A 24358-nucleotide genomic window follows, 5' to 3' on the forward strand; every position below is an offset into this window, starting at 1 on the left:
AGCCTTTGTGGTCGTCATTCTTGGTATAGTCAGTCCCGTCGGGTCGACCATCCTCAGCATAAAGTTGAGATTTCCCGCCACCATGTCTACCGTGACGCCGTCGCCATGCCCTAGATGAACGAGCTGACAGCCACGCCTACATTCTTACCCCAGTGCACGAGACTGAGGGAGTTGTGCGACGCTGTCGGGACCTCCCAGGTACTTTGCGCTTTCTGTCCCAATATATAGGTCGAATTGAGATCCGGGACGGTGCTTCGGCTACCCGTCCAGTCGAGCTCGAAGCTCAGTGGTTCGGTGAAATAGTCTGCCTGTGCAGGGACCACACAGAGAGACAAAAGGCATATGAGCGTAAGAGTGCAATGCGAGGAGGTAGTGCTCAGAGTCCCAAGTTGCTAGCTCAGAGTCAGGTAAGATCAGATTTAGGCAAGAAAGACCTTGTCTTCTTTTACAGTTCCTGTACTCCTGAAAGTTATGTTCTGTGATGCTTGGCAGAACCACGAGGATGGTGTGATTTGTTGGTTGAAATACATCTGTACGGAATTGGGAGGTAGGAAGCCTGCATCAGGGGCCTGATAGTTATTACCCTCACTAGCCACAGAACAAGCTGTGGTACCGGTGTTTTTGTTATCTTATCAGTGACACTTTAGCAGGCAAGCCACTTCAGATCCCAGAAAGTCTCCGGACGCGTTCAGAATATTCAGGGGATCGAAAGACAGCATGACGGATGATACTCTGCACGGCATCTTTGGTTGGCTGATGGATGCCTGCGTCTCTCTCTCCCCCTTGCCGGATCCCGACTGTGTCTTCGTCAGCTCCTCTCCCCCCCAGCTGATTTCCCAAAAAAAAGGGATGAGGAAGAATTGAATTGTCTTCCCCTCCACGATTGCCTGTGCGCGAACCTCTCTTTTTTTTATAACCTTTTGTACCTGTCTCTCACACAAGACGCGATCTTCTAGCTCTTTTTTTCCTAACAGCTAGTCTTTTTTTCCTTTCATCGTTTAGACGTATTTCGCCGCCCTCTTCCTCCTTCTTCCTGTCTTCAATCCAATCTCCATCTTCCATTCTCCATTGCCAGCTAATCAATCGTCTTGGCTTTCTTCAGAGCTTCCCTGCCCACATGTCCCACTTCTAGGCTCGACCACTACGACTCGACCGACGGCGGTTCGACCACCCCTCATCGACCCACGATAGCCTCAATTGACCCGTCCCACTCGACCCCAGACTAGACCACATACCGCTCATCTCTGCTCGCCGCCGCTCCGTCGGCCAGAACTACCGCTCATCATGCCGAAGCAACGCATGCTTTTCGGCCGTCCCGTCCCCCGCTTCGGCACACGACGCATCTCCCTGCTGCTCGTGAGCATTTCCATCTTCGCCGTCTTCTCCCTCATCTTCACCCTGCCGAGCTCCATCCCCTCTGGCCCGAGCCTGTCAAAGTACACGGATCGCAAGTTCTCGATTCCTTCGGCCCTCAAACACCCCTTTGGCGCCTCGAGCCGCCTCAACCCTTTCAAGTCTCCATCCCACCCGCCCCCGCGCCAGCAGAATGACACCTACGGCGAGTCCTCGTGGTGGGCCGACTGGAAGTGGCTCTCAGTGCCCTTCTCCTCCTCCCTGACCCTCGACGAGGAGCGCTCCCTGCTGCCGCCCCTCAAGCCGCGCCCGGCGATCTACTGCTACTACGACACCACCATCAAGAAGGACGCCGCCAGCAAGGACGCCGAGAGCGAGCTGCTCCTGCTCTGGCGCCGCGCCTGGTGGGCCCGTGGCTTCAAGCCCATCATCCTCAGCGCCGCCGAGGCCATGAAGAACCCGCTCTACGACGAGCTCCAGCGCAAGGAGATGGACCCTGACCTGAAGACCGACATGATGCGCTGGCTCGCCTGGGACAACATGCGCGGCGGCCTGCTCGCCTACCACACCACCCTGCCCATGGGCTCCCATGAGGACCCCCTCCTCTCTTACCTCCGCCGCGGCGAATACCCGGAGCTCACCCGATGGAATAACCTGGGCAGCGGCCTTTTCGCCGGCGGCGACAAGGAGGTCACCGCCGCCATCAAGGCCACCATGGGTGGCTCCAAACTGAAGGACACAAAGGACTTTGTCGACGCCGCTACCGAGGACACCTTCAAGATCGACAACCACCCCAAAGCCATTGCCTACTACGACTCGGCCGTCATCCAGGACAAGTACCCCAAGGTCGCCGAGGCCATCGCCGCTGATCGCGCCGGCGGCCTACGGGCTCTCAAGAGCCTCATCAACGGCCACCTGCACACCACCTGGCAGAACGTCTTCTCGGACGGTATCGCCGTCCTCAAGCCCCTGCCGCAGCACATGACGCACATGATCAAGAACGCCTGGGACCTCGCTGGCGACCTCTCCACCTGCCCAGCCGACTCCCCTATGCCCTCATCCTGCCCGCCCAACAACGCAAAGTGCAAGCCCTGCGTCCCCGCGCAGCCCATGCACGTTGCGACCCCTCCCCGCTACCGCAACACCTCGACTCTCTACACCATCGGCACAGTGCCGCATCCGTACACGACCGCCCTCCTTACGAACCTCCAGGACTCGATTGAGATTCCCTGGATCCGCCGCAAGTCGGAGCGCGACTCCTGGCTCAGCGCCGTGACCGCCGAGCTACTGGGCGCTGGCGTCGGCGGCGCTCCCCGCATTCTCAAGTTCAAGGAAGCCGTCGCCGGCGAGTTCGCCACCGCCCACTCCCTCTGGCTCACGGCGGAGAAGGACCTACCTAAGGACCTCGATTGGCACTTCGGCTTCGCCATCCCCCGCAATGCTACTGATGGCACCTCTGAGACCCCCGTTCCCGGCCCCGAGCGCCGCCCGCAGCCCAAGCACGACCCGGCCGACGGCCCCGTCGCCAGCCCTGACGAGCTCGACAAGGAGCCGCCCTTGCTCAAGAGAGCGCGCGACATGGGCAAGACCAAGGACGCTCGCGAGCTCGCCGTTCGCAGCGCCATCGAAGCGTGGAACCTGGCTGATACAGAGGCGTGGAAGTTCGCGCGGGCCTTCCTGGCCCGCCGCATCGTCGAGCGCAAGGAATGGGAGGACAACGAGAGCCAATACGTCGGCGGCGTCGGCACCGAGAAGGGCCGCCGTACGAGCTGGGGCGGCCGCTGGCTGGACCACAAGGACTAGGCGTGTGGTTGCTGCAATGAGGATAAAGGAAACAACGGCGGAACGGTAAACCATCGCTCCCTCCCCCGGAAACGAAGACCCTGAACGGCAGAGACGATGCTGCCCGGAAATGTTGTAGCATAGGCGTCGCGGGACACGAGCATGTGAGAGTAAGGTGTATTGCGTGTGTACTTTTACGGTTCGGTCGGGCATCAGGAGTTCTTTTTCTCACTTATTTTTTCTTCTTCTCTTCTAGAGTTGAGATCACCCATGTAGATTCCGAATCAAAATAACAAAAAGTTGAAAAGTACGCCTTGACTGGGGTGTAATCCCAATCCTGTCACGGGTAAGAACCAACATGTGCATGAATGTTGGGCTATCAATTCCCGATAGCTAGCCAGTTTCTTGTTGTATACATATATAATCACCGTCTGTTTGTTTCCCCCACCTTACTTCTACTAGGTTTTCCATCCTTTTTTTTTCTGTAAAATTTCTGAACCCCGACTGCTACTTCAACCACCTAATCTGATTTCATCCCCTTGGTTCACGGTTTATTCTGATAGTTGGATGAGAAGAATCGTGATGTTGAATTCGCGTTGGAAAAAAAAAGCGACGTGGGACTGGGAGAAGAAGACGAAGAATATAAAGAAAAAAGGAGAAAAAGAGGCAAGTTGAATTGCCTCTTCCCACGCTCCATCACGGGCCCTGGTCGTCCGCCCCCCTCATCACCCATCTTTAACTAGGTAGGCGGGGATGACCGAAAAGCCCGTTCTTCAGGCAGCGCGCGTGTCGCCGCCCATCTCGCCTCCCAACTCCCTGGCACTCGCGCCGTTACGGCCGGCGCCCACAGCCCCGGGCTGCTCGCGGGAAGCTGACGAGAGAAGGCCCCTGGCCTTGGTGCCGTTAATGCCGTTCTTGGTCGTCTGCTGCTGCTGCTGCTGCTGGCCGTTGCCGCGGCCCGCGGCTTCGGTGTAGCTCCTGAGGGCGGAGCGGGCGGCCTCGACGACGTGCTCGGCGGCCTTAAGGGCATCTCTCAGCGCCTGGGCCGTGGGATCGCTGTCGTTTCCAGACGGGATCCCGGCGTCGCGGTCCTCGAGGAGCTCGCGGATATGGCCGTTGAGCCAGAGGCCCTCGAGCTGGGCGCGGGGCATGTCGCGCGCGCCGCCAATCGTGCCGCGGCACGACGGGGTGCCGCAGAAGCAGTCAAAGGGCTGGGCCATGTGCCACTCGGTGGAGGGGTAGAAGAACTGTGTGGCATCGCGTGAGCACGGGAGGTTCGCACCTTGATTTCATCGCTGGGTGTTGGGGGGGGGGGGGGGGGGAAGGGGGGTTCGAGGGGCATGTTGACTTACGGTCAATTCATCGCCGGGCTGGAGTCCTTTCGGGCCAGCCAGGACATTAAAGTTGCCTGTGTCGAAAATCTAAAAATAGCACCTGTCAATCTCACGTTTCCAAGGGTTACCCTGAACCCTGGCGGCGGCCCATGGGGTAAACACAGATTACAGAGTAGTGTGTTAGATTGGCTTCTGGCGGCAAGGACTGACAAGAGACGGTTCGCACGAATGGTTGATGTACAACAGGTCACTGTTGAGGTTCAGGTGCTTGTCCTTTCCGCACTGGACGGTGGCATATGTGGGCTCGTCGGCCAGGTCGCAGGGCGGGAACGACATCTTTGCGAAGACGGCAAAGGGCGGCAGAGACACCTTGGAGAAGCTCTTGGTGAGAAACTCGGTCTCGCTCGCCTTGACGACCTCCTGGACGTCCGGGTGGGACGGCTGGGTCCAATGGGGCGTGAGGGGTGCCATTGTGAGGATTCGGTTCGAGATTGGAAACGTCGTCTCGTCTAGATGCTAGGCAGGGTACGGTCGGACGGGGTTCCTGATTGCTGGCTTAGCTCGTCGTCACATGTTGAAAGCAGGCGGGACTCGGCTTACGTTTGGGGGTATCTGGTCCGAGGCGCGGGATTGGGAGATGAATGGAAAATAAATGGGGAGCGTTGTTCTCCAAAGTTCAACGTGGTATCACAGGGTGGTTATGCCGCTGGTGTGGTGTTGGTGTACACTAGATGGTGGAAGAGGGAGAGGGAAAGCGTCCAAGATCAGACCGAATCAAGAGCATGGAAGACCGTCAGTTCTTGTACAAGAGGAGGGGTAATCTGTCTGACACCAACATGTGCCGAGCGATCCAAGGTTGCCCAAGGCTTCACAAGCTCTTTTCTGGCCGCGGCAGCCCAGTCAGAGGGGCTCAGTCGCTGCCGGATCGCTCATCAGTCGCCCGCCTCACATGCATTTCCATTTGTGCATATCCCATTGTGGGGGACTGCCGTGCCCGTACTACACACTACTTCTTCTCGCGCCACAGGTGCAAGGGTAGCGGATCAAGGGATAGATGGTCAGTCAGTAGTGTAGGCTCAAAGACTCAGAGAAGGCCGGTTCAACAAGTGCAGTGCAGAAGCACCGCTGGTGAAATACCGTCCAAAGCATTGGCAAGGCCGTCCCGGGCGCCCCGTCCGGTTGTTGCGGTAAAAAGGGAGGCTCCCGGAGCAGTTGGCCAATGGCTGAGGGCTCGGCGACGGATCCGGTCAGAGGCGGTCCCTCGCAAGCCCCTGAAGGTGCAGAACAAGTAGCAAACTCGCAGTCCGACTAGACCACGGCCAGCCTAGCTGCAAGTCATGATACAGGTCCAGCACGGGGTGTGGCTTGGGAGGTTGGTGGGTTGGATGACGGGAACGAGGGGGGTTCATCACCACGGTGTACCCTGTTTGCCTGTTCCAGAGAGTCTTCTCCGGATACCCCTCATTTAGCCCGGTTTCTGCCCCTCTTTTGACAGACAATCGCGGACCTTCTGGGGCGTGGGCAGGGACCGTCGGTGGAAGCGTTCAAACACTGTCAGTCTTCAAGGATCCAGGGTTTGGAGGGGCAGCGAGCGGGTTTCCGGCTTGTAACACCACCAACCACCAGGCTCGGCTCAGCCCCCTTTTCTCTCTCTCCGTCCGCGTCTCTCTCCACGTCGCTCTCCTTCCCTGTCATTCTCTCGCTCTGTCTGTCTCTCTTACATTAGCATTGCTGCTTAAGCCCGACAACCGAGGCTGATGGATGGCTAGCCGGAATAATAGGACACTTCAAAGTGTATGACGTCAAGTCTTTTCCCACTCACGATGAGCATATCCGTTACATTGGGGGTCGCCGTGTGGTTGAGTCCTTTGCCTCGGGCTGGAGGAACGGCAAGCCGCTCAAGGTGACCATGGTGACCAGCACCAGCGTCCCCGCACGACCGAAGAGGCTGGGTTGTCTTTTTGACTTTGTCTGTGTTGAATGTCGCCTTGGCTTTCCTTGCGTGGCCTCCGTATCTCGTCGGTACGTGTTTGCCCTCTGTAAAGGTGCAACTCAACGCCGCGTACGAACGCCGCGTACGTACAAGTATGGTACCCATCACTCGCCTTCGTTTCGACTGTCTGGGCGCTGCCGTCTTTGGTAAAGTTATAATCCTGGACTTGTGGTTTGGGCCGCGCAGACAGCCAAGCGAGTATTCCCCATTTGGGCATGCTCCTGAGAGAAAGTCCCCTATTCTGCATTCTGTCGTCTTGGCCTCTACTTGTCGTCCAAGCTTCAATAACAGGAGGCTATTCATCTCAGAGCGGTTAACCACCAACCAGATGCGACGGTCCCCGTCCACCGCTCGGGCCGCCCTGACATCCCACCTTCGCATGTTGTCTCAATGGCAGAACCAGCTCATTGCGGATCGACAACGACGACAATAATCCATTCGACTATCGGCTTGTCTGTGGAATTAATGGGGAAACCTCGCGAAACAAGCATCAGTGTTCCCATCAGACGGGGCCACCAGAGCTAAAGCTGCAAACGGAAACGTCATGCTCACTCTGGCGCACCGAGATAGAGTCGGGAGGTGACAGCCATGGCCGGACGGCCTTTGGACATGTCCAGCGCCCGGAACGGAGCCGCTCGGTGCTCCCTTCGGTTCAACTTCCGTATGCAAGGTCCGCCGCATCGGGGTTCGAGTCCTGCCACAACAAGGACATTTCAAACACTCACCCTGTCCCTCTCTCCAATGGCCGTCCAACAAAAGCCACAGTGCCGGTTTCATCCACTCTGTTCTTCTCAGTACCCGGCATAGCTGATGAGGTGAGGAAAAGAGGGCTCGTACTAGTGAGCGAGCCCATGCTACGTATTCTTCCCTTTCAGAAAGTAGTCATCCCGTCTAGGGGTCGGCCGGCCGCCCAGTCGCAACCAGGGTCCCTGTCGTCCTCTCCATGGCCCTGTCGTTTCAGGATGCAAAAGTTTGGAGACAAGCTCCAGTCGATGGGCATCAATGGCGAACACCAACCACCGGCAAGGCGGGAGGAGTCAGAACGACCTGTTCTTCGAGACTTCCCCTGTCGACGCCCAACGTGCGAGGGCCCCGCACAAGTCGATCTGCCGCTCACCGAACCCAACCCTCTTGACGGCTAGCCCGGCGAGCCGAAGAAATGTGTTGACCATATGATATCATTGGAACGATAGAGCAGGACGGGCTACAGATGAAGCGCGTGCGCAGCCTCAGTGATCCTCGTGGACACCCTCGTCGATACGCCAACTGGGCCAACTGCCCTGTCGTTCCGCAGCCGTCCTAAATCCGGTTGGCATCGCCGTCGTCAGCCGGACGTCCCAAGTATGTTTGGGATCCCTGCCAGTACCCATGGCCTTGGGCGATATTCCCCTACTGTGTAGTGTATCACAGAAAAGTGTGACACACCAAAGCCTGTGCGCCATCAATAACCTGTAGGCTTCAGGACGAGCTTTTCATATTGGCAGAGAAGAAAACAAAGAAGAAAAACAATGAGTGACTCCCTGAGAGGCGCCCTTTGCCGCCGCCCACCTATGCGCGTCTGCTCATCCACCCTCGCTGCCTCGCAACCACTCAGTTGCTCTCGCTGATCAGACTACCAGGTTTCCGTTGCTGTGGTCCACGTGCCCCTTCGGCAAACAACCCCATAGGATAACCAAAGAAAGTATAACATTGTCTCCGCCATCGAGCTGTCTTGGGTCGTCTTGGGAGGTATTCGAAGGAGCCTGTATGCTCCGCACCTTATCCCTCCCGTCGCTCGAGCATCCTGGCGGCTTGAGGGCGGGGTGGGGTTGCATGGCGACGCAAGGCAGGGCCCGGAGGAAGCTTTCCAAAAGAAAAGACGTAAAAGGCCGGCAGGCCGGATCGATACGTTCGGTTCTTGCCCGGGTTGTCTACCTCTCTCTCTCTCTCTCGCTCTCTCTCTCTCTCTCTCTCTCTCATTCCCGACGTTATCTTCTTCAGTTATTCTGTTCGCCGCGAGCCATCTATTTGCTCGCACTTCGACCCTCCGCTTTGGCATCTCTTTACCCGTATCAATCCAGGGTATCGTAGAAGCCCACTCCTCCTGTTTTCGGCAGCAAACCCCATCCATGAGCCAGCTCAGCCTCAGCCGACTCGTCGAATACAAAATGCAATCGACCATTGTCTTGTCCCCGTCGACAGAGAGCCACAAGCCGCATCCCAAGCCTCAGCCCGATCCTCCCGTGCCCGTTCCCGATAACCCAGACGATCGGCGCAATGCTTGAGCTTGGGGCTTTAAAAAACGTCGGAAAGCCGGCCATGCTCCAAGAGCTGTTCGAATGTTGTTGGATCTCGGTTCCCACTCCTGCACCTCATTTTGGCCCACGGCTCTGTCTGTTGGGCATTTCAACGGAAGGCGCAAAGAAGCTGGGCAACATACCAGCTCGGGTAAAAGCAGAAACGCCAAGGGAAGGGACTCATTGGTCAACCTGGTGTGTACTATGCGCAAATGGGATCGGATCTCATGGGTGGTCCGCCTCGGTCTTGGCTTAAATCGCATCTTGATCCTGCCCTGGCTGATGAAAGGACGAAATAGATAGCCGGTGGGGGGTACGTTTTGACCAGAAGTGTCCAGGCTTTTATTTTTGCTTTTTGTTGAATGATTCCAGTATCGTCGCTGCCAGTCTTCCGTCCGACCTGAGATTTCTGCAGCTTCAGCGTTTGACGAGCTGGGTTTTCATCGGTTGGTATTTCTTTGGCCTGAACTTGGGTTGTGCTTGAACATTAGAAGAGTTCTTTGAGGGAGCCAAAATACCCGTTCCTTCCAGCATGTGCGAGCAGAAAGGAAGGGGATAAGGGGGGGAGGGGGGGTTTCCGGCTAGTGGTATGTTGGCAGGTCCGGCTTTGTATTGTTATATGTCGTCATGTCCGTATGGTACAGAAGATGGGCATGAGCCTGAATGTGGTTCAGTATAATGGTTTATTTGCGTCATACACGAATGGGAAATAGGGGAGTATACCTAGTCATGAGCAAGCAAGACTGTAGAGTTGAAGATGGCAGGCACACACACACATACACCTGCGCAGAGTAGTTTGTGGTTGGTCTTGTTGCTGCGGCAATGACAATCAGCTTGATGCTGCTGTCATAGATAGTCCTATGTTCTCAGCCACCACCTTCTCCATATGCTTCTATCCAATCAATTACAAATCTAAATCAACAGTTTGCCCTGAGTATAGTGATGCAACACAACCATGAAGCAATGCCATAAGTGCTCTATCTTTCCAAATTGCCAAATACTCTCTGTCACCATTGACCCTATTGGAATAGAGGTGACAGTAAGGACACCTCAGGGTATACATACTTGCTTCCTTAGAGAAAACATAATGTTCATCTACTCGTTGAAAGCTACTTCTGGGGGCTCTTTAATAGACACAGTCAAGTGCAAGGCTAAAAGGACGTCATGTACACAAGTGGCTCTTACAGCTATGCTATTGATGATAGGGAGCAGACTTTCAACCTGAATCTTTTCCTGATCAAGGATGCTGTGCTTGATCTTTGCTTTCGTTCATATAAATACGTGGGATATAGGATGGCTAGTCTGTGACTGTGACAACATGGCTCCAGTGGCTCGCGTAGATGCTTCCTCCAGAAGCTGCAGTTCTTGCTCACTTGATTTTGTTTCTTCTTGGTGGTTTCTCTGGTGCTGTTGGTAATTCCAATAAATCATACTACCCTCTTTCCCTACATACCCACCTACCTACCTACCTAGGCACTTACTCCAGTGACTTTTCAGTTTGTCCCTTCCTGCTGCACCTTCCAGGACAGCGGAGTGTAGGTACGCAACCGCCTTCCATCCCAAGGATCACGCACAAAACAAACGTTACCTGCCAATCTTCTCAATAGCAGAAGGGCAACAGGCAGTTTCCTCTTTTCTTTCCTTCCTCACCTTCCTTGTATTTTGTTACTCCGTGCCCATCCACCCCATCAACCGGCCATACTCCAGCCTCCATCTTCCACTGACACATCCCGCAGCTCAACCCCCCCTCGCCAACTTGGCCTCGCTTTGCTCGTCCATCCGACTTCTGGAACACAGCCATCCTGTTGCTCACACAGACACCCTTGCAGCACTCCTGTTCAGTCAACTCGGTTCTGTTGACGTTCCCTTTTCCGATACGAATTTGTATGCCTAGCATCCTTGACGACCTTCTTGTCGCCTCCATCTGTCGATTCTCTCTGGTAGGCTTCTTGCTCTTTAACACGTATCCTACTCCCTCTTCTTCCCAGCGTCTCAGGTCTGCTCTTCTTTCTGTGCGCAATGAAGCAGTTGCGTGGAGAATTTGGCCCAAGAGAAAGTGGTGATTGCTCTCTCTTTCGATCAACGTTCCTTTTTTTTCCCTCGGAAGGCGTTGCAATCCATTTTTTTGGATGTCAGCGGAATATCCGTAAATCTACACGTCTACTATTGTACTATCACTTCATCATTGCGCGAACTTGTCCTCGAGGTTTGCAGTATTTAGCTGACTTACCTCAACAGTAGCGAGCTGTGTTTCTCTGTCCCTCTCCAGGTTAACGATTTCGTCGTTATGCTCGTCGAAGTTCTCACAATGGATGCGACTCACTACAGCATCACCCAGCTGTTGGCCATTCGTGGTTCGACGCTGCAGGCTTCACTCGAGCGTAAACTTCTTGACGGTGCCAAGGACAACCCAGCCTTGAGTAAGCCGACACCTCTGCCCGGTAACTGCCCCTCCCAGTTCCAATGTACTGACTTCTTCTTGTAGTGGACATCTTGCGTCAGAAGCATCTCGGCCGCCATCGAAGAGCCCCATTTCTCTCCAGGGCCAACATGGAGATCCGCAAGTCCTCCTCAGGCGATTCGGAACTTCAAGAACCGACCAAACCTCGGGTTCCTCGTGTCGTCATTCCGCTTTGCGACCAGCCAGCTCGCCATATCGTTCGCCACACCGCCGGAGACGTCAGCCAGCTCGATGGACAAGCCGGTCGGCAGCTTGATGGACAAGATGCCGAGCCCGATGCCGAGCCCAATGTTCTTCCCGAGGTACCAGCCCAACGATCTGTGCTCCCTGACCAGAAGCGAAAGGGATTCGAGCAGTTCTACGAAGCTGTACGATCCCCCACCCATGTTCGAGTTACTGCCGGGGGCAGAATCGTTCCCAACACTTTCGAGGCCTCTCACTCGTCCCCCACTGGCAAGAGCAACAGAGAGAGATTTGCCGGTGATATCAATGGTACGCAGCCGCCGCTGGGACAGCATGCCTTCAATGGGACTCAATTTCTGCCCGCACCCCCGTTGATGGGCCCTATGCATCCTGCCATGCATTCTGCTCTCCCCATGATGGCGCAAGGTACCGGCCCGATGCCTCACTTTGGCGGATTCGCGATGCCGCCTTTCGCTCTTCCTCAGGTTTCGTCCCAGACGATCTTTGCCCATTCCATCGGCGGCCCAAACCCTGCCGGCAATGCTGAGGACAAGAAAGAGTACGAAGACGGCTCTCTTCCTGTCGGCGTCCCGATGCCGATGCCGCCTTTTGGCGGTCAGTGGTTTCTCCCTCCACACCCTATGATGCCGATGGGTATGCAATTCCCTGGTGGCCCAATAGTGCCCATGGCTTTCAGCCCCATGGGACAGCCGATGGCATACCAGCAAAACCCCCAGCCTGTGCCTGTGACGGGAAACAGATCTTTCGCGTCGGCTATCCAAACTGAAAGCTGCCCTGTCTCGTCCATTCGGCCTAGCATCATCACGAAAAACCAGCTTGCTGGTCTCCGTTCCAGTCTCAAAAAGGCAGAGGCCCAATTGGCTTACAACCGTCATCAAATCGACGAGAAGCACATGGAAGAGTATGCTCGCCAGCTGCGTTCCGACATTGAGCACTTTGAGATCAAGCTCAAGGGGGAGCTTTCAATTGAAGACAATGCTCCTCCTCAACAAAACGATACGAAGGAGAAGAGCGACCTCAAGACCTCCAAGGAGCCAAAGTCCACCACCATTTCTCGTAAAGCATACTTCTCGACGGCTGATGATAGCGAGACCAAGAACGAGCCAACCAGCAACGCCCCGGTAGAGACAGCTGAGGAGGTCAAGACCTCCGGACCTCGCAGGAAGGACAGAGTCAAGCTTGCGGTGGATACATCTATGGCATCCGCTCCTTTCATCAACTCCAACATGTTCTCTACAATCTCCCGGGTGCCCTTCGACCCCGCCGGACAGCAACGAGAACAGAAGTCCGATCATGCGCGCAAGCCTTCCACCGGTCTTCCTGTATCTGCTGCTTTGGCGCCTGTATTTCAGCCTCGCCTGGATCCTCGCCGTCTTAGCGAGAACACGCCCCCTGTTTCGGCTTTCATCAACGGAGAGAAGGACACGCACACGACTCGCTTCCATGGGCCTATTCCAACCAACCTTGAAGAATCTCGGTTGCTGTCTTCCACTGCCCCTCCCACACCTGCCCACGACATCGAAGAGTTTTCCAACTTCGCTCGCGACAATGCTGGCCTGGGACTGCCGTACCTTGTTGGCGAAGTACCTTTCGGGATGGACCCTAGCCCTGACCTCAAGGAGTACATCTACCATCGTCCCCTCAACCAGGACGAAGAGATGGCCAAGCACCTCTTTTGGACTGATGCTCCTGAGCACTTGCGCCAGAAGTTCCCCAAATTCGATGGGAAGGACTTCTATCCCGTATCCCCTGAGAAGAAGCCTCGCCCTCGCGTGACTAACTCCAACCTGCCCACCGGCCGACCCGAACAAGACTTCGGCTTCTCGTTGCCGACGGCGGACCTGGATCCCTTTGCGCCTTTGGAGCCCTACCGCGAGAACACCCTTCGGAAGCCGACTTTCAAAGAGAGGGAACTGAAGGACATGAAGAGAGACACGAAGTCGGACAACGTGACCTCGCCCATGAAGCGTCGAAACAAGCTGCGCCCCGTTGCCTACTTCAATAGCCAGGGTATTGAAGAGTCGAAGCAAAGCTCTAGCTCATCCGAGAATGTGGTCGAGACAGACTCCGAGAGAGCCTACTTCAACTCTTGGTCAGTCATTGCCTTCATCGGCGTTAATTTGTCGTGCTAACATTGCCGTAGTGTTCGTACCTGGTCCGAGAGAGTCACGGCAGCAGCGACTGCCCTTCCCGGAACCGTCACGTCGGAGAATGCCCAGGGTTATCTTCCGCAGTACGCCATCGGCCATGCTGCAGCTTCATTGTCGCCCGCCATTGCCAAAACACCCAACCAGTCCACCACCGTCCGTCGCCCCCCAAGCTGAACAACGACGGCCACATGAACCCCAGCATGAGCTTGCTCGCCGTGTCAGCTGAAGGTCGGGTCGAGAACCGACCTCCAATTCGATTTGTTGTAAGTGGCGTCCCAACGCTCATCGACAGAGGTGATACTGACGATATGGCAGCAGACCAAGTGAGGCTTTACTTACCCAAGTATTCGGCATATACTACACTTGTATGCCTTCGAATTTGCGTTCCCAACACTTGTTTAGATTACGTTAGATGACCAGTGCCGCGGGAGTCTCCATTACCACGGCATTGATTCCGAATATTCAGGAGGCCGTGCTGTTACGTTGTAGGTCGTTCTCGAGACACACTTTGTGCATTTCATCCTTAGAAGATGGTTTTCTTATACGAAGTGGGAAGATGAACGCCAACGGCTACATGAGACATAGATAGTTAGGGTCTTTCAAGCATTAATAATCAAACTTCACATGTATCAGATACCGGGTATTTTTGTGAGAAGAGCGACGTTGAGCAATGTTTTATAACCTGTATTGATGACCCCCAAGTGAGAGATACTCGTTTAGTGGGTCGTATCTAAAATAAAAACATACAGAATAGCATGTGTCTCACCATCAAATTTCCAGCCTCATAGCAAAGCTCAATGAAAATCTTCGGGCGAGAGTGGGAGAGGTGGTGATTCCAATTGGAAAAGCCTCCCCACTGGTTTACTCTTCGCCAGTCGTATACCTCGAAAACCATGGACTCAGTGGTTGACGCGGAGATATCCTAGCGGGAATGCGTGCATCTACGATGGACCTACCATGAGAGAGAACGTTCCAATGATATAAAGGGAGCATTTGTTCTCAAAAAGCCAGAGGCAGACAGTGGTTAGCACGGTCACGGAACGGTAAAGCAAACGACGACGCCGGGCCTGGAATGGCTCGATGACGAAGATGGCTTCGGGAGAACCTCCCATGGAGCATCTCACGTTTGAAGCGTGAGGTGGCCATTGAGAAAATGAAATCTTCTCGATTTGATCTTCTAAAACTTTTTCCCTTGTTTAGCCCTCGTGATTCCCTCATGTCTTTTCCCCTCCCTTGCCAAAACGTGTCAAGGTCGTTTCGCGAAAGATAAACGCCGTCGATGGATATCGTGGAAGATGGTATTGATGCCCGTCGATTCGTCCCTTTTTTAGCTGTGCCGTCATTCCCTTGAACTGCCGCTTTTTGTTTGATGGTTTGGTATGGGTTCTACTCCATTCCGTCGTGAAAAGACTCTTATTTTTCGAGCCCGTCGTCAAGATAGGAGAGATTGATCATTGTCGGTTTTTAGACGGGAGATTTAGGCGGTGGCCTTGCTCTTGACGCGGAGCTCACGGCCGACCTTGATGCGCTCAAGGATGGACTCGCGGTCCTTGTCGATCTTGAGCTTGTTGATGACGACGTTGGAGGGGTGGATGCCCAGGGGGACGGACTGGCCCGAGGTCTTCTCGCGGGTGACGCGCTCGACGTGGATGACGTACTTGAGGCGGTAGACGGAGGTCACCTTGCCCTCCTTGCCCTTGTGAGCGCCACGGACGATGGTGACCTCGTCGTCCTTGCGAACGGGGATGGAGCGGACCTTTGGGTAATCGTTAGACGGATTGGGTTCCTCGCATGCAATCCGAGAAAGGGGACACATACGTTGTACTTCTCGCGGAGCTCCTTGGAGAGGGGCGCGCTCATGATGACACGACGGACGCTGGAGGGAGCACCGAAGTGAGCAGCGCGGGACTTGCGGCGCGAAGACGCGACGCCTGTGAAGAGAAGAAGTTAGTCAGCCATCCTGATCGAGTTCGGTTTGTGGTGGCGATCGCCGGGAAGAAAGAGGCAAACATACTCTGGTTAACCTTGGTCATTTTGGCTGATGGGCGTTAGTACGAACGTCGTTGGGTGAGGGAGGAGTAGAAAAAGAATTGAAGTCGTCGCAGGTCGGAAGAAAAAAAGTTTCAATGAGAATGCGCCAGACGATTGGGACACCCGAGTTTTGGATGGTGGCTCCTGCTGCTGAATATTTTTTTCGGTGGGGTGCACGTGACTTAGGTCTGAATTACCCACCGGGCCGCCTTTGGAGGAAGTGGTCCAAGCTCCTCTCTATCCAAGCGCTGTTCACGGTACCTAGGAAATATATCAAAGGTCAGGGATCCTCGGCCAAGACTTCTATGGGTGGATATGAAGATAAGATAAGAGATTGAGTGGGAACATCAAACTGCCGCATGCTTGCCGTGGACAGTTACAATGCGAATGTTCCGCTTTGTTTTGCGATGCAACAGCCGTTGTCCCGGTTGCTTTTTATAACAGTCCCGGTGGGAAGGTCCATTCTGGTGACTGGGACAGAATTTCTCAGTTGAACGACCATTTATGTGGCCCCGTCCATGTTATGCGTTTGCTGAGTTGTGCTCGCGGGTGGCAGTTGCTTGAGTAGAATTCTGCGACTGAAATAATGAGCAAAAGCAGCCGCTTCCTTTTCTTTCTCCCCCCCAAACCCCGAACATCAATGGTATCTTACATGCGTCTTCCCTTTTTAAAAGTTCACCTTCTGCGGCAACCAGACCTAGCAACCCAGGCATGTTGCGTACGGATACAGTGGTCCACTGGGTGCTGGGGAGAGTAGCCGTCAGAAACCGACTTATACGTGTACCCGCAGCTGAACTATTTCTTGTCTAATTCAATGGTTCTTTTGAACGCCTCATGATATGCCCCGCCCCCAATGGGGATGTACAATGATATTTGAACACAGCCCGAGCTTATAGAACCAAACGACACAGGTTTGATGGTTTTATACAGATGGGATATCGGTGAAAAGATGGAGGAGTGGGGAATTTGGGTATTCGGCTTGGTCAAGTGTCGCCCTTGAACATGAATAGCTCGGTCTTTTCAGGCCATGGACGAAGGCGCCTTGAATTTGCCATTGTCGTCGTACTTGGCCTCTGCACCGTTTTCGTCAGCAACACAGTCCCCATTTCATATCCATAGCAGCAAGTCCGAGGGGACTTACTGAAGAACGTGTAGTTCAAAGTCACGGTTTCGATGCCGCGCATGTTGACGTCGTTCACGATATCCGGATCCAAATAGAAGAACACGGGCATGTCGACCGTCTCCCCGGCGTTCAATCGCTGCTCCTCGAAACAGAAGCACTGGATCTTGCTGAAGTACGGCGCCACCTGGCCGGGTGTCACGCTGTAGGTCGCGACGCCAATGATGTCCGAGTCTGAGTTGTTGGTGGCCGTGTAAAAAGCCAGCGCCGTCTCGCCGGGAAGCACGCGCACCTCGCGCTGCTGCGGCGTGAACTTCCAGGGTAGCACGTCCGAGACGGACGAGCTGAAGGTAACGCGGATGCGGTTGGCCGAGGTCACGGGCACCAGGCGAGAGGCCAGCCCGTCCTCGCTGTAGTCGACGTCCGGGCCGTGAGCGCGGATGGGCTGGCCGCCCCAGCCTGTCGTCTGGCAGATCTTGAAATTTGTTTCGTTAGCCCGGGAACTCGCTCAAAGCCCGGGAGGGAGGGGGATGAAAGGGAAACCGTACCATCTTATAAAGAGGCACGGAGCCGTATGACAGCGCGACCGTTCCAAGGATGACGCTGAGCGTGTAGTATCTGCGCACCCGCCTGCTTAGCCGGCCATTCTCCCCAGCGCCAATCCGGAACCATCTTCTTCCTGCGAGTGTGCTTACGCTGTCGACGCATTCTTCCGCTTATAATGGGCGTGCACTTGCTCCATGGACGGCGCACCGCCGAAGCTGGGGCCGGTTTGCTTCGGCGGCGTTGTCGAGGCCGCTCGGCGAGCGGCGGCGGCGGGAGGCGAGCGCAAACCGCTTCGCGGCGCCGGACGGACGGCGTGCTGGCAGAAGAAGCAGCTCCATTTCTGCGTCGACTGTGACGACGCACGCCAGGGGAGGCGTGGGAGAGCGTTCATGATCGTAGGCGGCGGCGGCGGTCGATGGTGAGGGAGAGAGGGAGGGATTAGTCGAGGAGGCTCGGTTTGGTCGATGTCATGCCATAATTATCATTCCGGCCTTCATCGGGGTTTGGGGCCTGGTTCCGCGGGCGCGCTGACACCGAGGGGCCGAAATGCTGGCGGTCGTAGTTGTTCCGCCCCCGGACATGCACTCTAGCGACTTTTAGGGGTCCAGGCAGTGGTGTCCAGGTGCTTTCAGCAGGGGCCCCCACTGAAGTTCTGGTTCTCCAAGTACGTCGCAGCACGGCACCGGCACGGTACAAGGATTCTAGTTACTCGAATCACCTAACGTCGTTTCGTTGAACAGTCACAGTATTAAGAATAGTTTGCTAACTTCCTCTATCATGTTATTTCTTCTTCATGGATTTTCTCTCCTGCGTCCGTATTTCTACACCGTCATACTCCAATCTGACCCTACGCAGCTTTGACATTCTTCAACCTCCTAGCCTGGGGGTATATCGCCCGCTTAGCTATGCCGACAACCCTCTCGAGCACTCTGATAACAAACACCTGGAAAATGAGAATAGCAAGTCGTAGCAAAAGATCGGCAAGGCCAAGTGAGGGTTTCCTTCCGCGGCTGTAGGTCGAGTCGACAAACTGAAAAGGGAGTTTCGCGTACAGATGATCCTGGGCGGCATGTAGTCCACTGCTGAAGCCGTCCTCGTGGAAGCCGTACTTCGTCCACGCACCGGCGTAGCTGATGCCTCGCTTGTTTTGAATACGAGGCAGTAGCTTCTGGGCACGTACAGCAGCGGGCGTGTATAGGGGATGGCGGTAGGTGAAGGAGCCCTGAATCGTGTCCGGGTTCGGCTGGTGCAGGGGGTTCATCGTGACTAGGACGTCACCAAACGTCTCGCGCGGGATGTGTTGGAGGATGTTCATGTTGTAGGTCAGGGAAACCTGATCGATGTTCTGCTTACCGGTCGCGGGCGAGGAGAGGGTGAGATAATTCCAGCTGGACCAGGCCTTTTCGGAAGCCGGCATTAGTGAGAGATCGGAGTGAAGAACGACCGAGTTTTCGGAGGTCTTGAACGCGGAGAGAATTTCCTTCTCCTCGCGCGTAGCCGATCCTTCGATAATCTTGAGGGCTTGGTCCCCGTGTGTCGCCAGGATGACATGGTCGTAGACATCGGACTTGCCGTTGTGAGTGTGCACTCGTACTCTACCGTCCTCCTCACTCGTGACCTGCGTAACTTGCGTTTTGAGGAAGAGATGATTAGAAGGGAAGCCACTCATGACAGCGTCGATGTACGATTTGGCGCACTTCTTCAGAGTGAGCCATTGGGGCCTCGTGGAAACGGTCGAGAGAAGGTGATGGTTCCACCTAGTCCAGGTCAGCATTGAATCTCTCTAGTTGGCATCGAATTCGTACGTACATAAAGCGAACCAGGGTGACGGCCGGGAAGTCTAGTGTGCACTTGTCCGGGCTCGTGCTCCACACGGCCGCGGTCATGGGAATCAGGTAGTCGTCCCTGAAGGCATCTGAATAGCCTTCCCGTTCAAGGTACTCGCCGATCGTCTCCTCCTTCTTGGTCCCTTTGCTGTCGCCGTTCATCGCGGCGGCATCGTCGTCGTCATCAGCCATTAACAGATCCAAGGCGAACTGGTTGAAGCGGATGATGTCAAATATCATGCGCCACATTCGGGGCGAGAAGATGTTTTTCCTTTGCGCAAAGACGGCGTCTAAGCTGGTGCCGGCCCACTCGAACAGGCCATGATCTCGAGTGACACCGAACGTCATCTCAGTTGGCACCGTGTCTACCTTGACCCTCTTGAGAAAGTTGATGAAGTTTGCTATATGTTACGTGAGCACGATTCCAGCGGCGGTCATTGAGACTGAACTCACGGTATGTCGCAGTGTTAAGCACGATGAAGCCAGTATCTACACTGGTCTCATACTTCCCATTCTTCCATGTCACGGTGTTGGTATGTCCGCCGAGCCTCGACGAGGCTTCGTACATGTAAACGTCATGGTAACTTCGATTCAGCGCCCATAGAGCAGCGATGCCTGCGGAACCACTACCGACGACGGCGACCTTCTTCCTATACTTGGGGTCAATGGGAGAGCCCAAAGAACCCACAGATTCCATCGAGGATGGTCTGCGGGGCATTTTGAAGCACGAAGATAGAAATGAAAAAGGAGATACAGGGTCGTGAGGGATTGAAGGTTTCTAAAAGCCACGTCCGTATCTCGCGCGCGTACGTAGGTGTGCGATGCTACAGTCGCATATATAAAGCGGCAGCGGGAAGAATCAGGGAGGCGGGCCGTAGCTCGTGTCTCGCAGTGACGACAAGGAGGGGTGATTCAGATGCAAGCCACGGACGACGATTTGGGGAAGAAGGATAATGGTTCGCACAGGCTCAGCAGCCAAGCTACCCCTAACAGCACTTAGACACCCCGCCCCAAGCATTTGGGGGGGTGGGAAGGACCAAAGTATCAAGTTTGCGGAGGCGACGCCGGCTGGTAACGTTGTGGGTTGGTACCATCGGATGATGAACCATGGCGCCTAAAGCTGCAACTTGCAGGTAGCGGATAGGTCCGACGGAGGTGGCAGCCATTGTTGGCGTGTGTGGTATTGGAGGAGAGGTCGTGGTGCATTTGCGTGCGTGTGTAAAGGGAGCGGAGGCAACGGGCGAGGAGGTAGATGGCGAACAAATGCAAACAAAAAACGAATGCCGATGAAACACTGAGAGCGAAAAAACAAACTTACAGCGGCTGACCTGGCGGCATATTGGCTTTGGGTCCTTTTGAGTACCTATGCGAGGAGTCTCGAGACAGAGCTGCAAAGGCAGAAGTGATCGACACGTGTCTACCGGCAGTAGGAAAGGAGCAAGCGCGTAACCCTCCGATCCTCTTTGAGATAAGTTCTGCAGCAGTGACAGGATCACGGAGGACAAGAGGTGTGTTGGTCGGGAAGAAGTCGGCAGGTGGGTGTTCGGCCGGCGGATCGCAATGCGATGAAACGAAACTCAGTCCAGCTCTTCCGGACTCTACGCGCCATGACGCTTGCATTGACCACCCCTGCCCCCCCCGGCCTCTGTGGCCTTCCCCAGGTGGACTGTCCCCAGCCCCCCTGGTCGTGGGACTCGTGGGATCTGACTGATGGCTCGCGATCCGGGCGCCACAGGTGGCTGGCCGGCCTGGTTTTGTTGAGTCGGGGCTAAGCAAGATCGCAACGAGCTGACGACATCCCTGCTTCAGCTTCACTGGCGTTGAGTTAACACGAGGGGCTTGGGAGCAGACTTTCAGAATGTAAGCGTGGCGCATGGGAGGAAAGGCCAGGAGCACATGTGCATGGCATTTAAGTGAAGCCATTTCCAGCATTTGCCAAATGAGTCCGAACCGCCGCTGTAGCTTGAGCATAACGTCTACGTGACGGCTTGTTCGATCAAAGGCGTCACATTTCAGGGGTTAAAAATGATGTAGTGCAGCAGGATACGCGTCCCTATGTCGTTTACAGTATGCAACAACGCTTGGTTTAACAGATATAAGGTGCACGTAACTTCTTCCTCACCGCCAGAGTCAAGCTCCAGCAAGCAACGAAAAGAAAAAAAGCCTGTCAGACGTCCATCGACACCCACCCCGGCCATGCGCCCGAAGGCAAGACCACAATCGGGGACGAGATCATCACCGCCCTCTATACAGCACAGAACACGAAGTCCAGATGCCGCCTTCCTAACGGAAAGTGCGAGGGCAACCAGAGTTCTTCACTCTAGGGTGTCGAGGATATCAATCATCAACCAGGGTGGGATCTGTGGCTCCTTTAGGGAACCAAGAAAGGGTCGAATACTATAGAAATGATTCTCTGAAGTATTGTCGACATAAGGAAAAAAGAAGAAGAAAATCCTAAGATACGCGGTGGGAGAGTGCTGTTTTATAGGTATCTGGCCAGACAGGCAGTCGTGCACAGGCCATGGGTCGTTTAGGTGGGGCGTGGTGGTTTTTTTGCCTAAGGTGGACCCCAGGCTACGTAAAAATTTCGAAAAATGGCTGGTCACCGCTCGGTTTTGCCGGTTTCTGAACGAGAGAAGATCCAGCGTGAGGTTCTCCTTCTGCAACATTCCTTGCGTCCATAGAGAGTAATCATCAGAGATTTCACGAGATTATTTGCGTGGAAAACGGTGTCTTTTCTTATGATCACAACTGCAGGACATGTCCACTCGTATATACGCACAAAAAAAAAGGCAAATGCGAGCGCTGAATGATACATACGATGGACAGCCAGGCACCAGAATTGAACTCTCCAGAGCCCGCATGCCAAAAGTTGCTACGCCGGCCAGACGCGTAACCAGACGCGCGTGAGTACGACACATTAAGACGCTTTTGCTTGCCGTCTGGTTCTCGAACTCCTATGACGCCTTGAGCATAGGTAACATCGGGCCTGTAATAGTGATCGCTCTGCTGAAACAGATGGAGCTGTCAAGAGCGCATTCCTTGACTCCTCTCCCTCGCCTGTCAAGTTCAGGAACATGGGCTATTAAGGCTTGTTCAACCGCAGGCAGCCTTACATGACTTTCTTATGATTGCACGTTGGGTATGGGGTCCCTCCGCAAGATGGTCGTCCAGGATACCTTGCGTGACTGACGTCTTTTACCATGCGAGGCAAATGCAATTCAGATTTATGCGACGCCTTAAGGGCGGAAATTCGAGACTACATATCACAAGATATCCTTTTGGGAGACGAAAGTATGTCGTACACTCAACGGGATCGGAAAACGGTGGTTCGAGTTCCCAATTCTTAAAAGCGCCGTGACGTTTATTCAACGCCATCAGTCTGCCCAGCTTAAAGTTCAACTCAGCGTCCGAGTGGAAGGAGACACCGAAGTGCCTGTCTTCCCTGGCGACGCAGAGCCGGTTTTCTTCTAGAGCCGGGGTAAATAATCAACTTGAAGAGAAAAGAAGAGAAGAGAGAAACGAAGTTTCGCGCAGAGCGAGCTCTCATAAAAAGAACTGCGGCGAACGGCGGCAGGAGGGCGCTAAGACCACATGGGTCACGTGGAAAGGTCTGGACCTGAGGCCGAGTTTCCACTCAGGCTCCAGTGGCTGGAGCCTGGCGCCTCACCACTATCCGATTGGTGCACCAGCCACTCGGGAGCATGATGTCGCCAAGGCCGGTCCTGACTTACGCAGACCCCATGCGACCAAGAACGTCCAACACGACGACCAAGCAACCCGCCTGCATCCAGACTGTTTCCGGATTTCCCGCCTTTACGACCTACCACCGCCGCATTGACGACCATCGATATTCGCCACGAACTCCGGACGACTTCAATTTGATTTCGTGAAAGACTTGAAAAGGAGGCCGCTCTACCTCCCAATCATCATCCCCGATTGCCTTTCTACCCCCAACCAGCAACCGCCACCATGTCCAACCCACTTGATACCGAGCCCGGCTCCGAGCGCTTCAGCGACTACGAAGCGGAGCTGAAGCTCGTGCAGGCGGACCTCGTTCAGAAGCTTGACCAGATCCCCGAACTGACGGGCGAGCCACGCAAGGCGGCTCTCTCGTCCGCCGAGCGCGCCCTTGAAGAAGCCGACGAGCTGCTCGCCCAGATGCGCCTCGAGAAGGCCAACATCCCCACCACCCTGCGCTCCAAGATCAACGCCCGCTTCCGTAACCACGAGTCCGACATCGACGCCCACAAGCGCAAGCTGCGTTCCCTCGCCGACGACCGCGCCGCCCTCTTCGGCGCCCGCTACACCGACAACCCCTCGGGCAGCGGACAGGACGTCCAGCTCGAGCAGCGCCAGCAGCTGCTGTCGGGCACCGACCGCCTCGACAGGTCCACGCAGCGGCTCAAGGCCAGCCAGGCCCTCGCCAACGAGACCGAGGGCATCGGCGCCAGCATCCTCGGCGACCTGCACACCCAGCGCGAGACCATCCAGCACACCCACGACCGCCTGCTCGAGAGCGAGGGCTACGTGGACCGCAGCGTCAAGACGTTGCGGGGGATGGCACGTAGGTAAATACCATCCCCTATAAGACCCCGTCGTCAAGACTGAAAAGAAGACCACAAAAGAAAGCTGACGTTTTGTGTGTGTAAGGATGGCTACCAATCGGGTGATCACCATTTCCATCATCACCATTCTCGTTCTCCTCATCATCGCCGTCATTTACAGCAAGTTCAGATAAGGGGTACGCACGCATTCGGCAGCAGTAGCAAACAGAAACACCCGTCGGGAGTGCGGGGTCCGGAGTTTCGGGTTGTATAAGGGTTCCATCACGATGTACTTTTCTGTTTCTCTCTCTCTTCCTATCATCACCGGGGAGCTTCAACAGAGTGGTGTTTTTTCTTGTTTTGTGTCAAATTCTTTTTTCTTTATGCGGAGAAGGCAGCCTCGGGTACGATGTTAAATAACGAATAGGGGAAAACTCCCCTGCTGGTCTGGGTTTGAAGCATGCCGAGAGTCGAAACAGAGACGCATCGAACCGAGCCCCCCATGACGCTACTAGACAATTGACAGGCCGCTACCACCATGCATATATGCTTATATACATACTATCCCAGTCGTTCATTGTAAATACCAATTTCTTTTTCTCTATCTACCGTACCCGAACAGGACGCCGACGTTTTTGAGACCCTTTCCCTTTCAACTCGGGGTCGCTTGTTAAACCTCATTGAATGGGTATAATCACACTAAATTTCAAGAAACAACCTTTACACACTTTTTTC

General features: G+C 54.8%; 11 protein-coding genes across 11 annotated transcripts; 5 read left to right on the plus strand and 6 right to left on the minus strand.

Moving 5' to 3' along the window:
- Positions 1-110: 110 nt before the first annotated feature.
- CDEST_06968 (uncharacterized protein) lies at positions 111-530 on the minus strand (the record flags this gene model as incomplete). The annotated part of the gene is made up of 2 exons (XM_062923127.1): positions 111-392; positions 435-530. 2 exons carry the CDS (start codon positions 528-530, stop codon positions 111-113), a joined length of 378 nt encoding a protein of 125 aa, XP_062779178.1.
- Positions 531-865: 335 nt separating this feature from the next.
- Positions 866-3222, plus strand: CDEST_06969 (uncharacterized protein). The gene has a single exon (XM_062923128.1). The coding sequence runs from the start codon at positions 1285-1287 to the stop codon at positions 3154-3156; it is 1872 nt and encodes a 623-aa protein (XP_062779179.1). The 5' UTR covers positions 866-1284; the 3' UTR covers positions 3157-3222.
- Position 3223: 1 nt separating this feature from the next.
- On the minus strand, positions 3224-5210 carry CDEST_06970 (Putative Post-SET domain, SET domain superfamily protein). The gene is made up of 4 exons (XM_062923129.1): positions 5070-5210; positions 4680-5013; positions 4488-4556; positions 3224-4382 (listed from the first exon to the last, which is right to left on the minus strand). Exons 2-4 carry the CDS (start codon positions 4938-4940, stop codon positions 3909-3911), a joined length of 804 nt encoding a protein of 267 aa, XP_062779180.1. The 5' UTR covers positions 4941-5013; positions 5070-5210; the 3' UTR covers positions 3224-3908.
- Positions 5211-5251: 41 nt separating this feature from the next.
- On the plus strand, positions 5252-5761 carry CDEST_06971 (uncharacterized protein; the record flags this gene model as incomplete). Its single annotated transcript, XM_062923130.1, has 1 exon — positions 5252-5761. The coding sequence occupies one exon, from the start codon at positions 5252-5254 to the stop codon at positions 5759-5761; it is 510 nt and encodes a 169-aa protein (XP_062779181.1).
- A 683-nt stretch (positions 5762-6444) lies between these two features.
- Positions 6445-8641, plus strand: CDEST_06972 (uncharacterized protein). Its single transcript, XM_062923131.1, has one exon. The coding sequence runs from the start codon at positions 7465-7467 to the stop codon at positions 7636-7638; it is 174 nt and encodes a 57-aa protein (XP_062779182.1). The 5' UTR covers positions 6445-7464; the 3' UTR covers positions 7639-8641.
- Positions 8642-10078: 1437 nt separating this feature from the next.
- On the plus strand, positions 10079-13727 carry CDEST_06973 (uncharacterized protein; the record flags this gene model as incomplete). Its single annotated transcript, XM_062923132.1, has 6 exons — positions 10079-10151; positions 10236-10273; positions 10475-10797; positions 10977-11158; positions 11224-13495; positions 13547-13727. 6 exons carry the CDS (start codon positions 10079-10081, stop codon positions 13725-13727), a joined length of 3069 nt encoding a protein of 1022 aa, XP_062779183.1.
- A 966-nt stretch (positions 13728-14693) lies between these two features.
- On the minus strand, positions 14694-15745 carry CDEST_06974 (Putative large ribosomal subunit protein uL2, domain 2). Its single transcript, XM_062923133.1, has 3 exons — positions 15568-15745; positions 15372-15484; positions 14694-15309 (listed from the first exon to the last, which is right to left on the minus strand). The coding sequence occupies exons 1-3, from the start codon at positions 15584-15586 to the stop codon at positions 15031-15033; spliced, it is 411 nt and encodes a 136-aa protein (XP_062779184.1). The 5' UTR covers positions 15587-15745; the 3' UTR covers positions 14694-15030.
- Positions 15746-16010: 265 nt separating this feature from the next.
- On the minus strand, positions 16011-17731 carry CDEST_06975 (Putative cytochrome c oxidase assembly protein CtaG/Cox11). Its single transcript, XM_062923134.1, has 4 exons — positions 17400-17731; positions 17253-17322; positions 16726-17179; positions 16011-16657 (listed from the first exon to the last, which is right to left on the minus strand). Exons 1-4 carry the CDS (start codon positions 17639-17641, stop codon positions 16605-16607), a joined length of 819 nt encoding a protein of 272 aa, XP_062779185.1. The 5' UTR covers positions 17642-17731; the 3' UTR covers positions 16011-16604.
- Positions 17732-18097: 366 nt separating this feature from the next.
- CDEST_06976 (Putative amine oxidase, FAD/NAD(P)-binding domain superfamily) lies at positions 18098-19794 on the minus strand (the record flags this gene model as incomplete). The annotated part of the gene is made up of 3 exons (XM_062923135.1): positions 18098-19007; positions 19060-19477; positions 19530-19794. 3 exons carry the CDS (start codon positions 19792-19794, stop codon positions 18098-18100), a joined length of 1593 nt encoding a protein of 530 aa, XP_062779186.1.
- Positions 19795-22222: 2428 nt separating this feature from the next.
- On the minus strand, positions 22223-22601 carry CDEST_06977 (uncharacterized protein). Its single transcript, XM_062923136.1, has one exon. The coding sequence runs from the start codon at positions 22452-22454 to the stop codon at positions 22275-22277; it is 180 nt and encodes a 59-aa protein (XP_062779187.1). The 5' UTR covers positions 22455-22601; the 3' UTR covers positions 22223-22274.
- Positions 22602-22832: 231 nt separating this feature from the next.
- CDEST_06978 (Putative target SNARE coiled-coil domain, vesicle transport v-SNARE domain superfamily) lies at positions 22833-24333 on the plus strand. Its single transcript, XM_062923137.1, has 2 exons — positions 22833-23647; positions 23730-24333. Exons 1-2 carry the CDS (start codon positions 23049-23051, stop codon positions 23815-23817), a joined length of 687 nt encoding a protein of 228 aa, XP_062779188.1. The 5' UTR covers positions 22833-23048; the 3' UTR covers positions 23818-24333.
- The last annotated feature ends 25 nt before the right edge of the window (positions 24334-24358 follow it).

The sequence above is a fragment of the Colletotrichum destructivum genome, chromosome 4, assembly GCF_034447905.1.
Source record: "Colletotrichum destructivum chromosome 4, complete sequence".
Lineage (NCBI taxonomy): Eukaryota > Fungi > Ascomycota > Sordariomycetes > Glomerellales > Glomerellaceae > Colletotrichum > Colletotrichum destructivum.

Excerpts from the sequence above, each read along its gene's own strand:
- CDEST_06969 (XM_062923128.1), top strand. The coding sequence starts at position 1,285 with ATGCCGAAGCAACGCATGCTTTTCGGCCGTCCCGTCCCCCGCTTCGGC.
- CDEST_06970 (XM_062923129.1), bottom strand. The coding sequence starts at position 4,940 with ATGGCACCCCTCACGCCCCATTGGACCCAGCCGTCCCACCCGGACGTC. Across the intron at positions 4,557-4,679 it reads ATTCGTGCGAACCGTCTCTT|ATTTTCGACACAGGCAACTT; the intron begins GTCAGTCCTTGC and ends TGCTATTTTTAG. Across the intron at positions 4,383-4,487 it reads AGCCCGGCGATGAATTGACC|TTCTTCTACCCCTCCACCGA; the intron begins GTAAGTCAACAT and ends GATGCCACACAG.
- CDEST_06972 (XM_062923131.1), top strand. The coding sequence starts at position 7,465 with ATGGCGAACACCAACCACCGGCAAGGCGGGAGGAGTCAGAACGACCTG.
- CDEST_06974 (XM_062923133.1), bottom strand. Across the intron at positions 15,310-15,371 it reads AGCTCCGCGAGAAGTACAAC|GTCCGCTCCATCCCCGTTCG; the intron begins GTATGTGTCCCC and ends GATTACCCAAAG.
- CDEST_06975 (XM_062923134.1), bottom strand. The coding sequence starts at position 17,641 with ATGAACGCTCTCCCACGCCTCCCCTGGCGTGCGTCGTCACAGTCGACG. Across the intron at positions 17,180-17,252 it reads CCGTGCCTCTTTATAAGATG|ATCTGCCAGACGACAGGCTG; the intron begins GTACGGTTTCCC and ends ACAAATTTCAAG. Across the intron at positions 16,658-16,725 it reads TTTGAACTACACGTTCTTCA|AGGCCAAGTACGACGACAAT; the intron begins GTAAGTCCCCTC and ends AAAACGGTGCAG.
- CDEST_06977 (XM_062923136.1), bottom strand. The coding sequence starts at position 22,454 with ATGGCGTTGAATAAACGTCACGGCGCTTTTAAGAATTGGGAACTCGAA.
- CDEST_06978 (XM_062923137.1), top strand. The coding sequence starts at position 23,049 with ATGTCCAACCCACTTGATACCGAGCCCGGCTCCGAGCGCTTCAGCGAC. Across the intron at positions 23,648-23,729 it reads TTGCGGGGGATGGCACGTAG|GATGGCTACCAATCGGGTGA; the intron begins GTAAATACCATC and ends TGTGTGTGTAAG.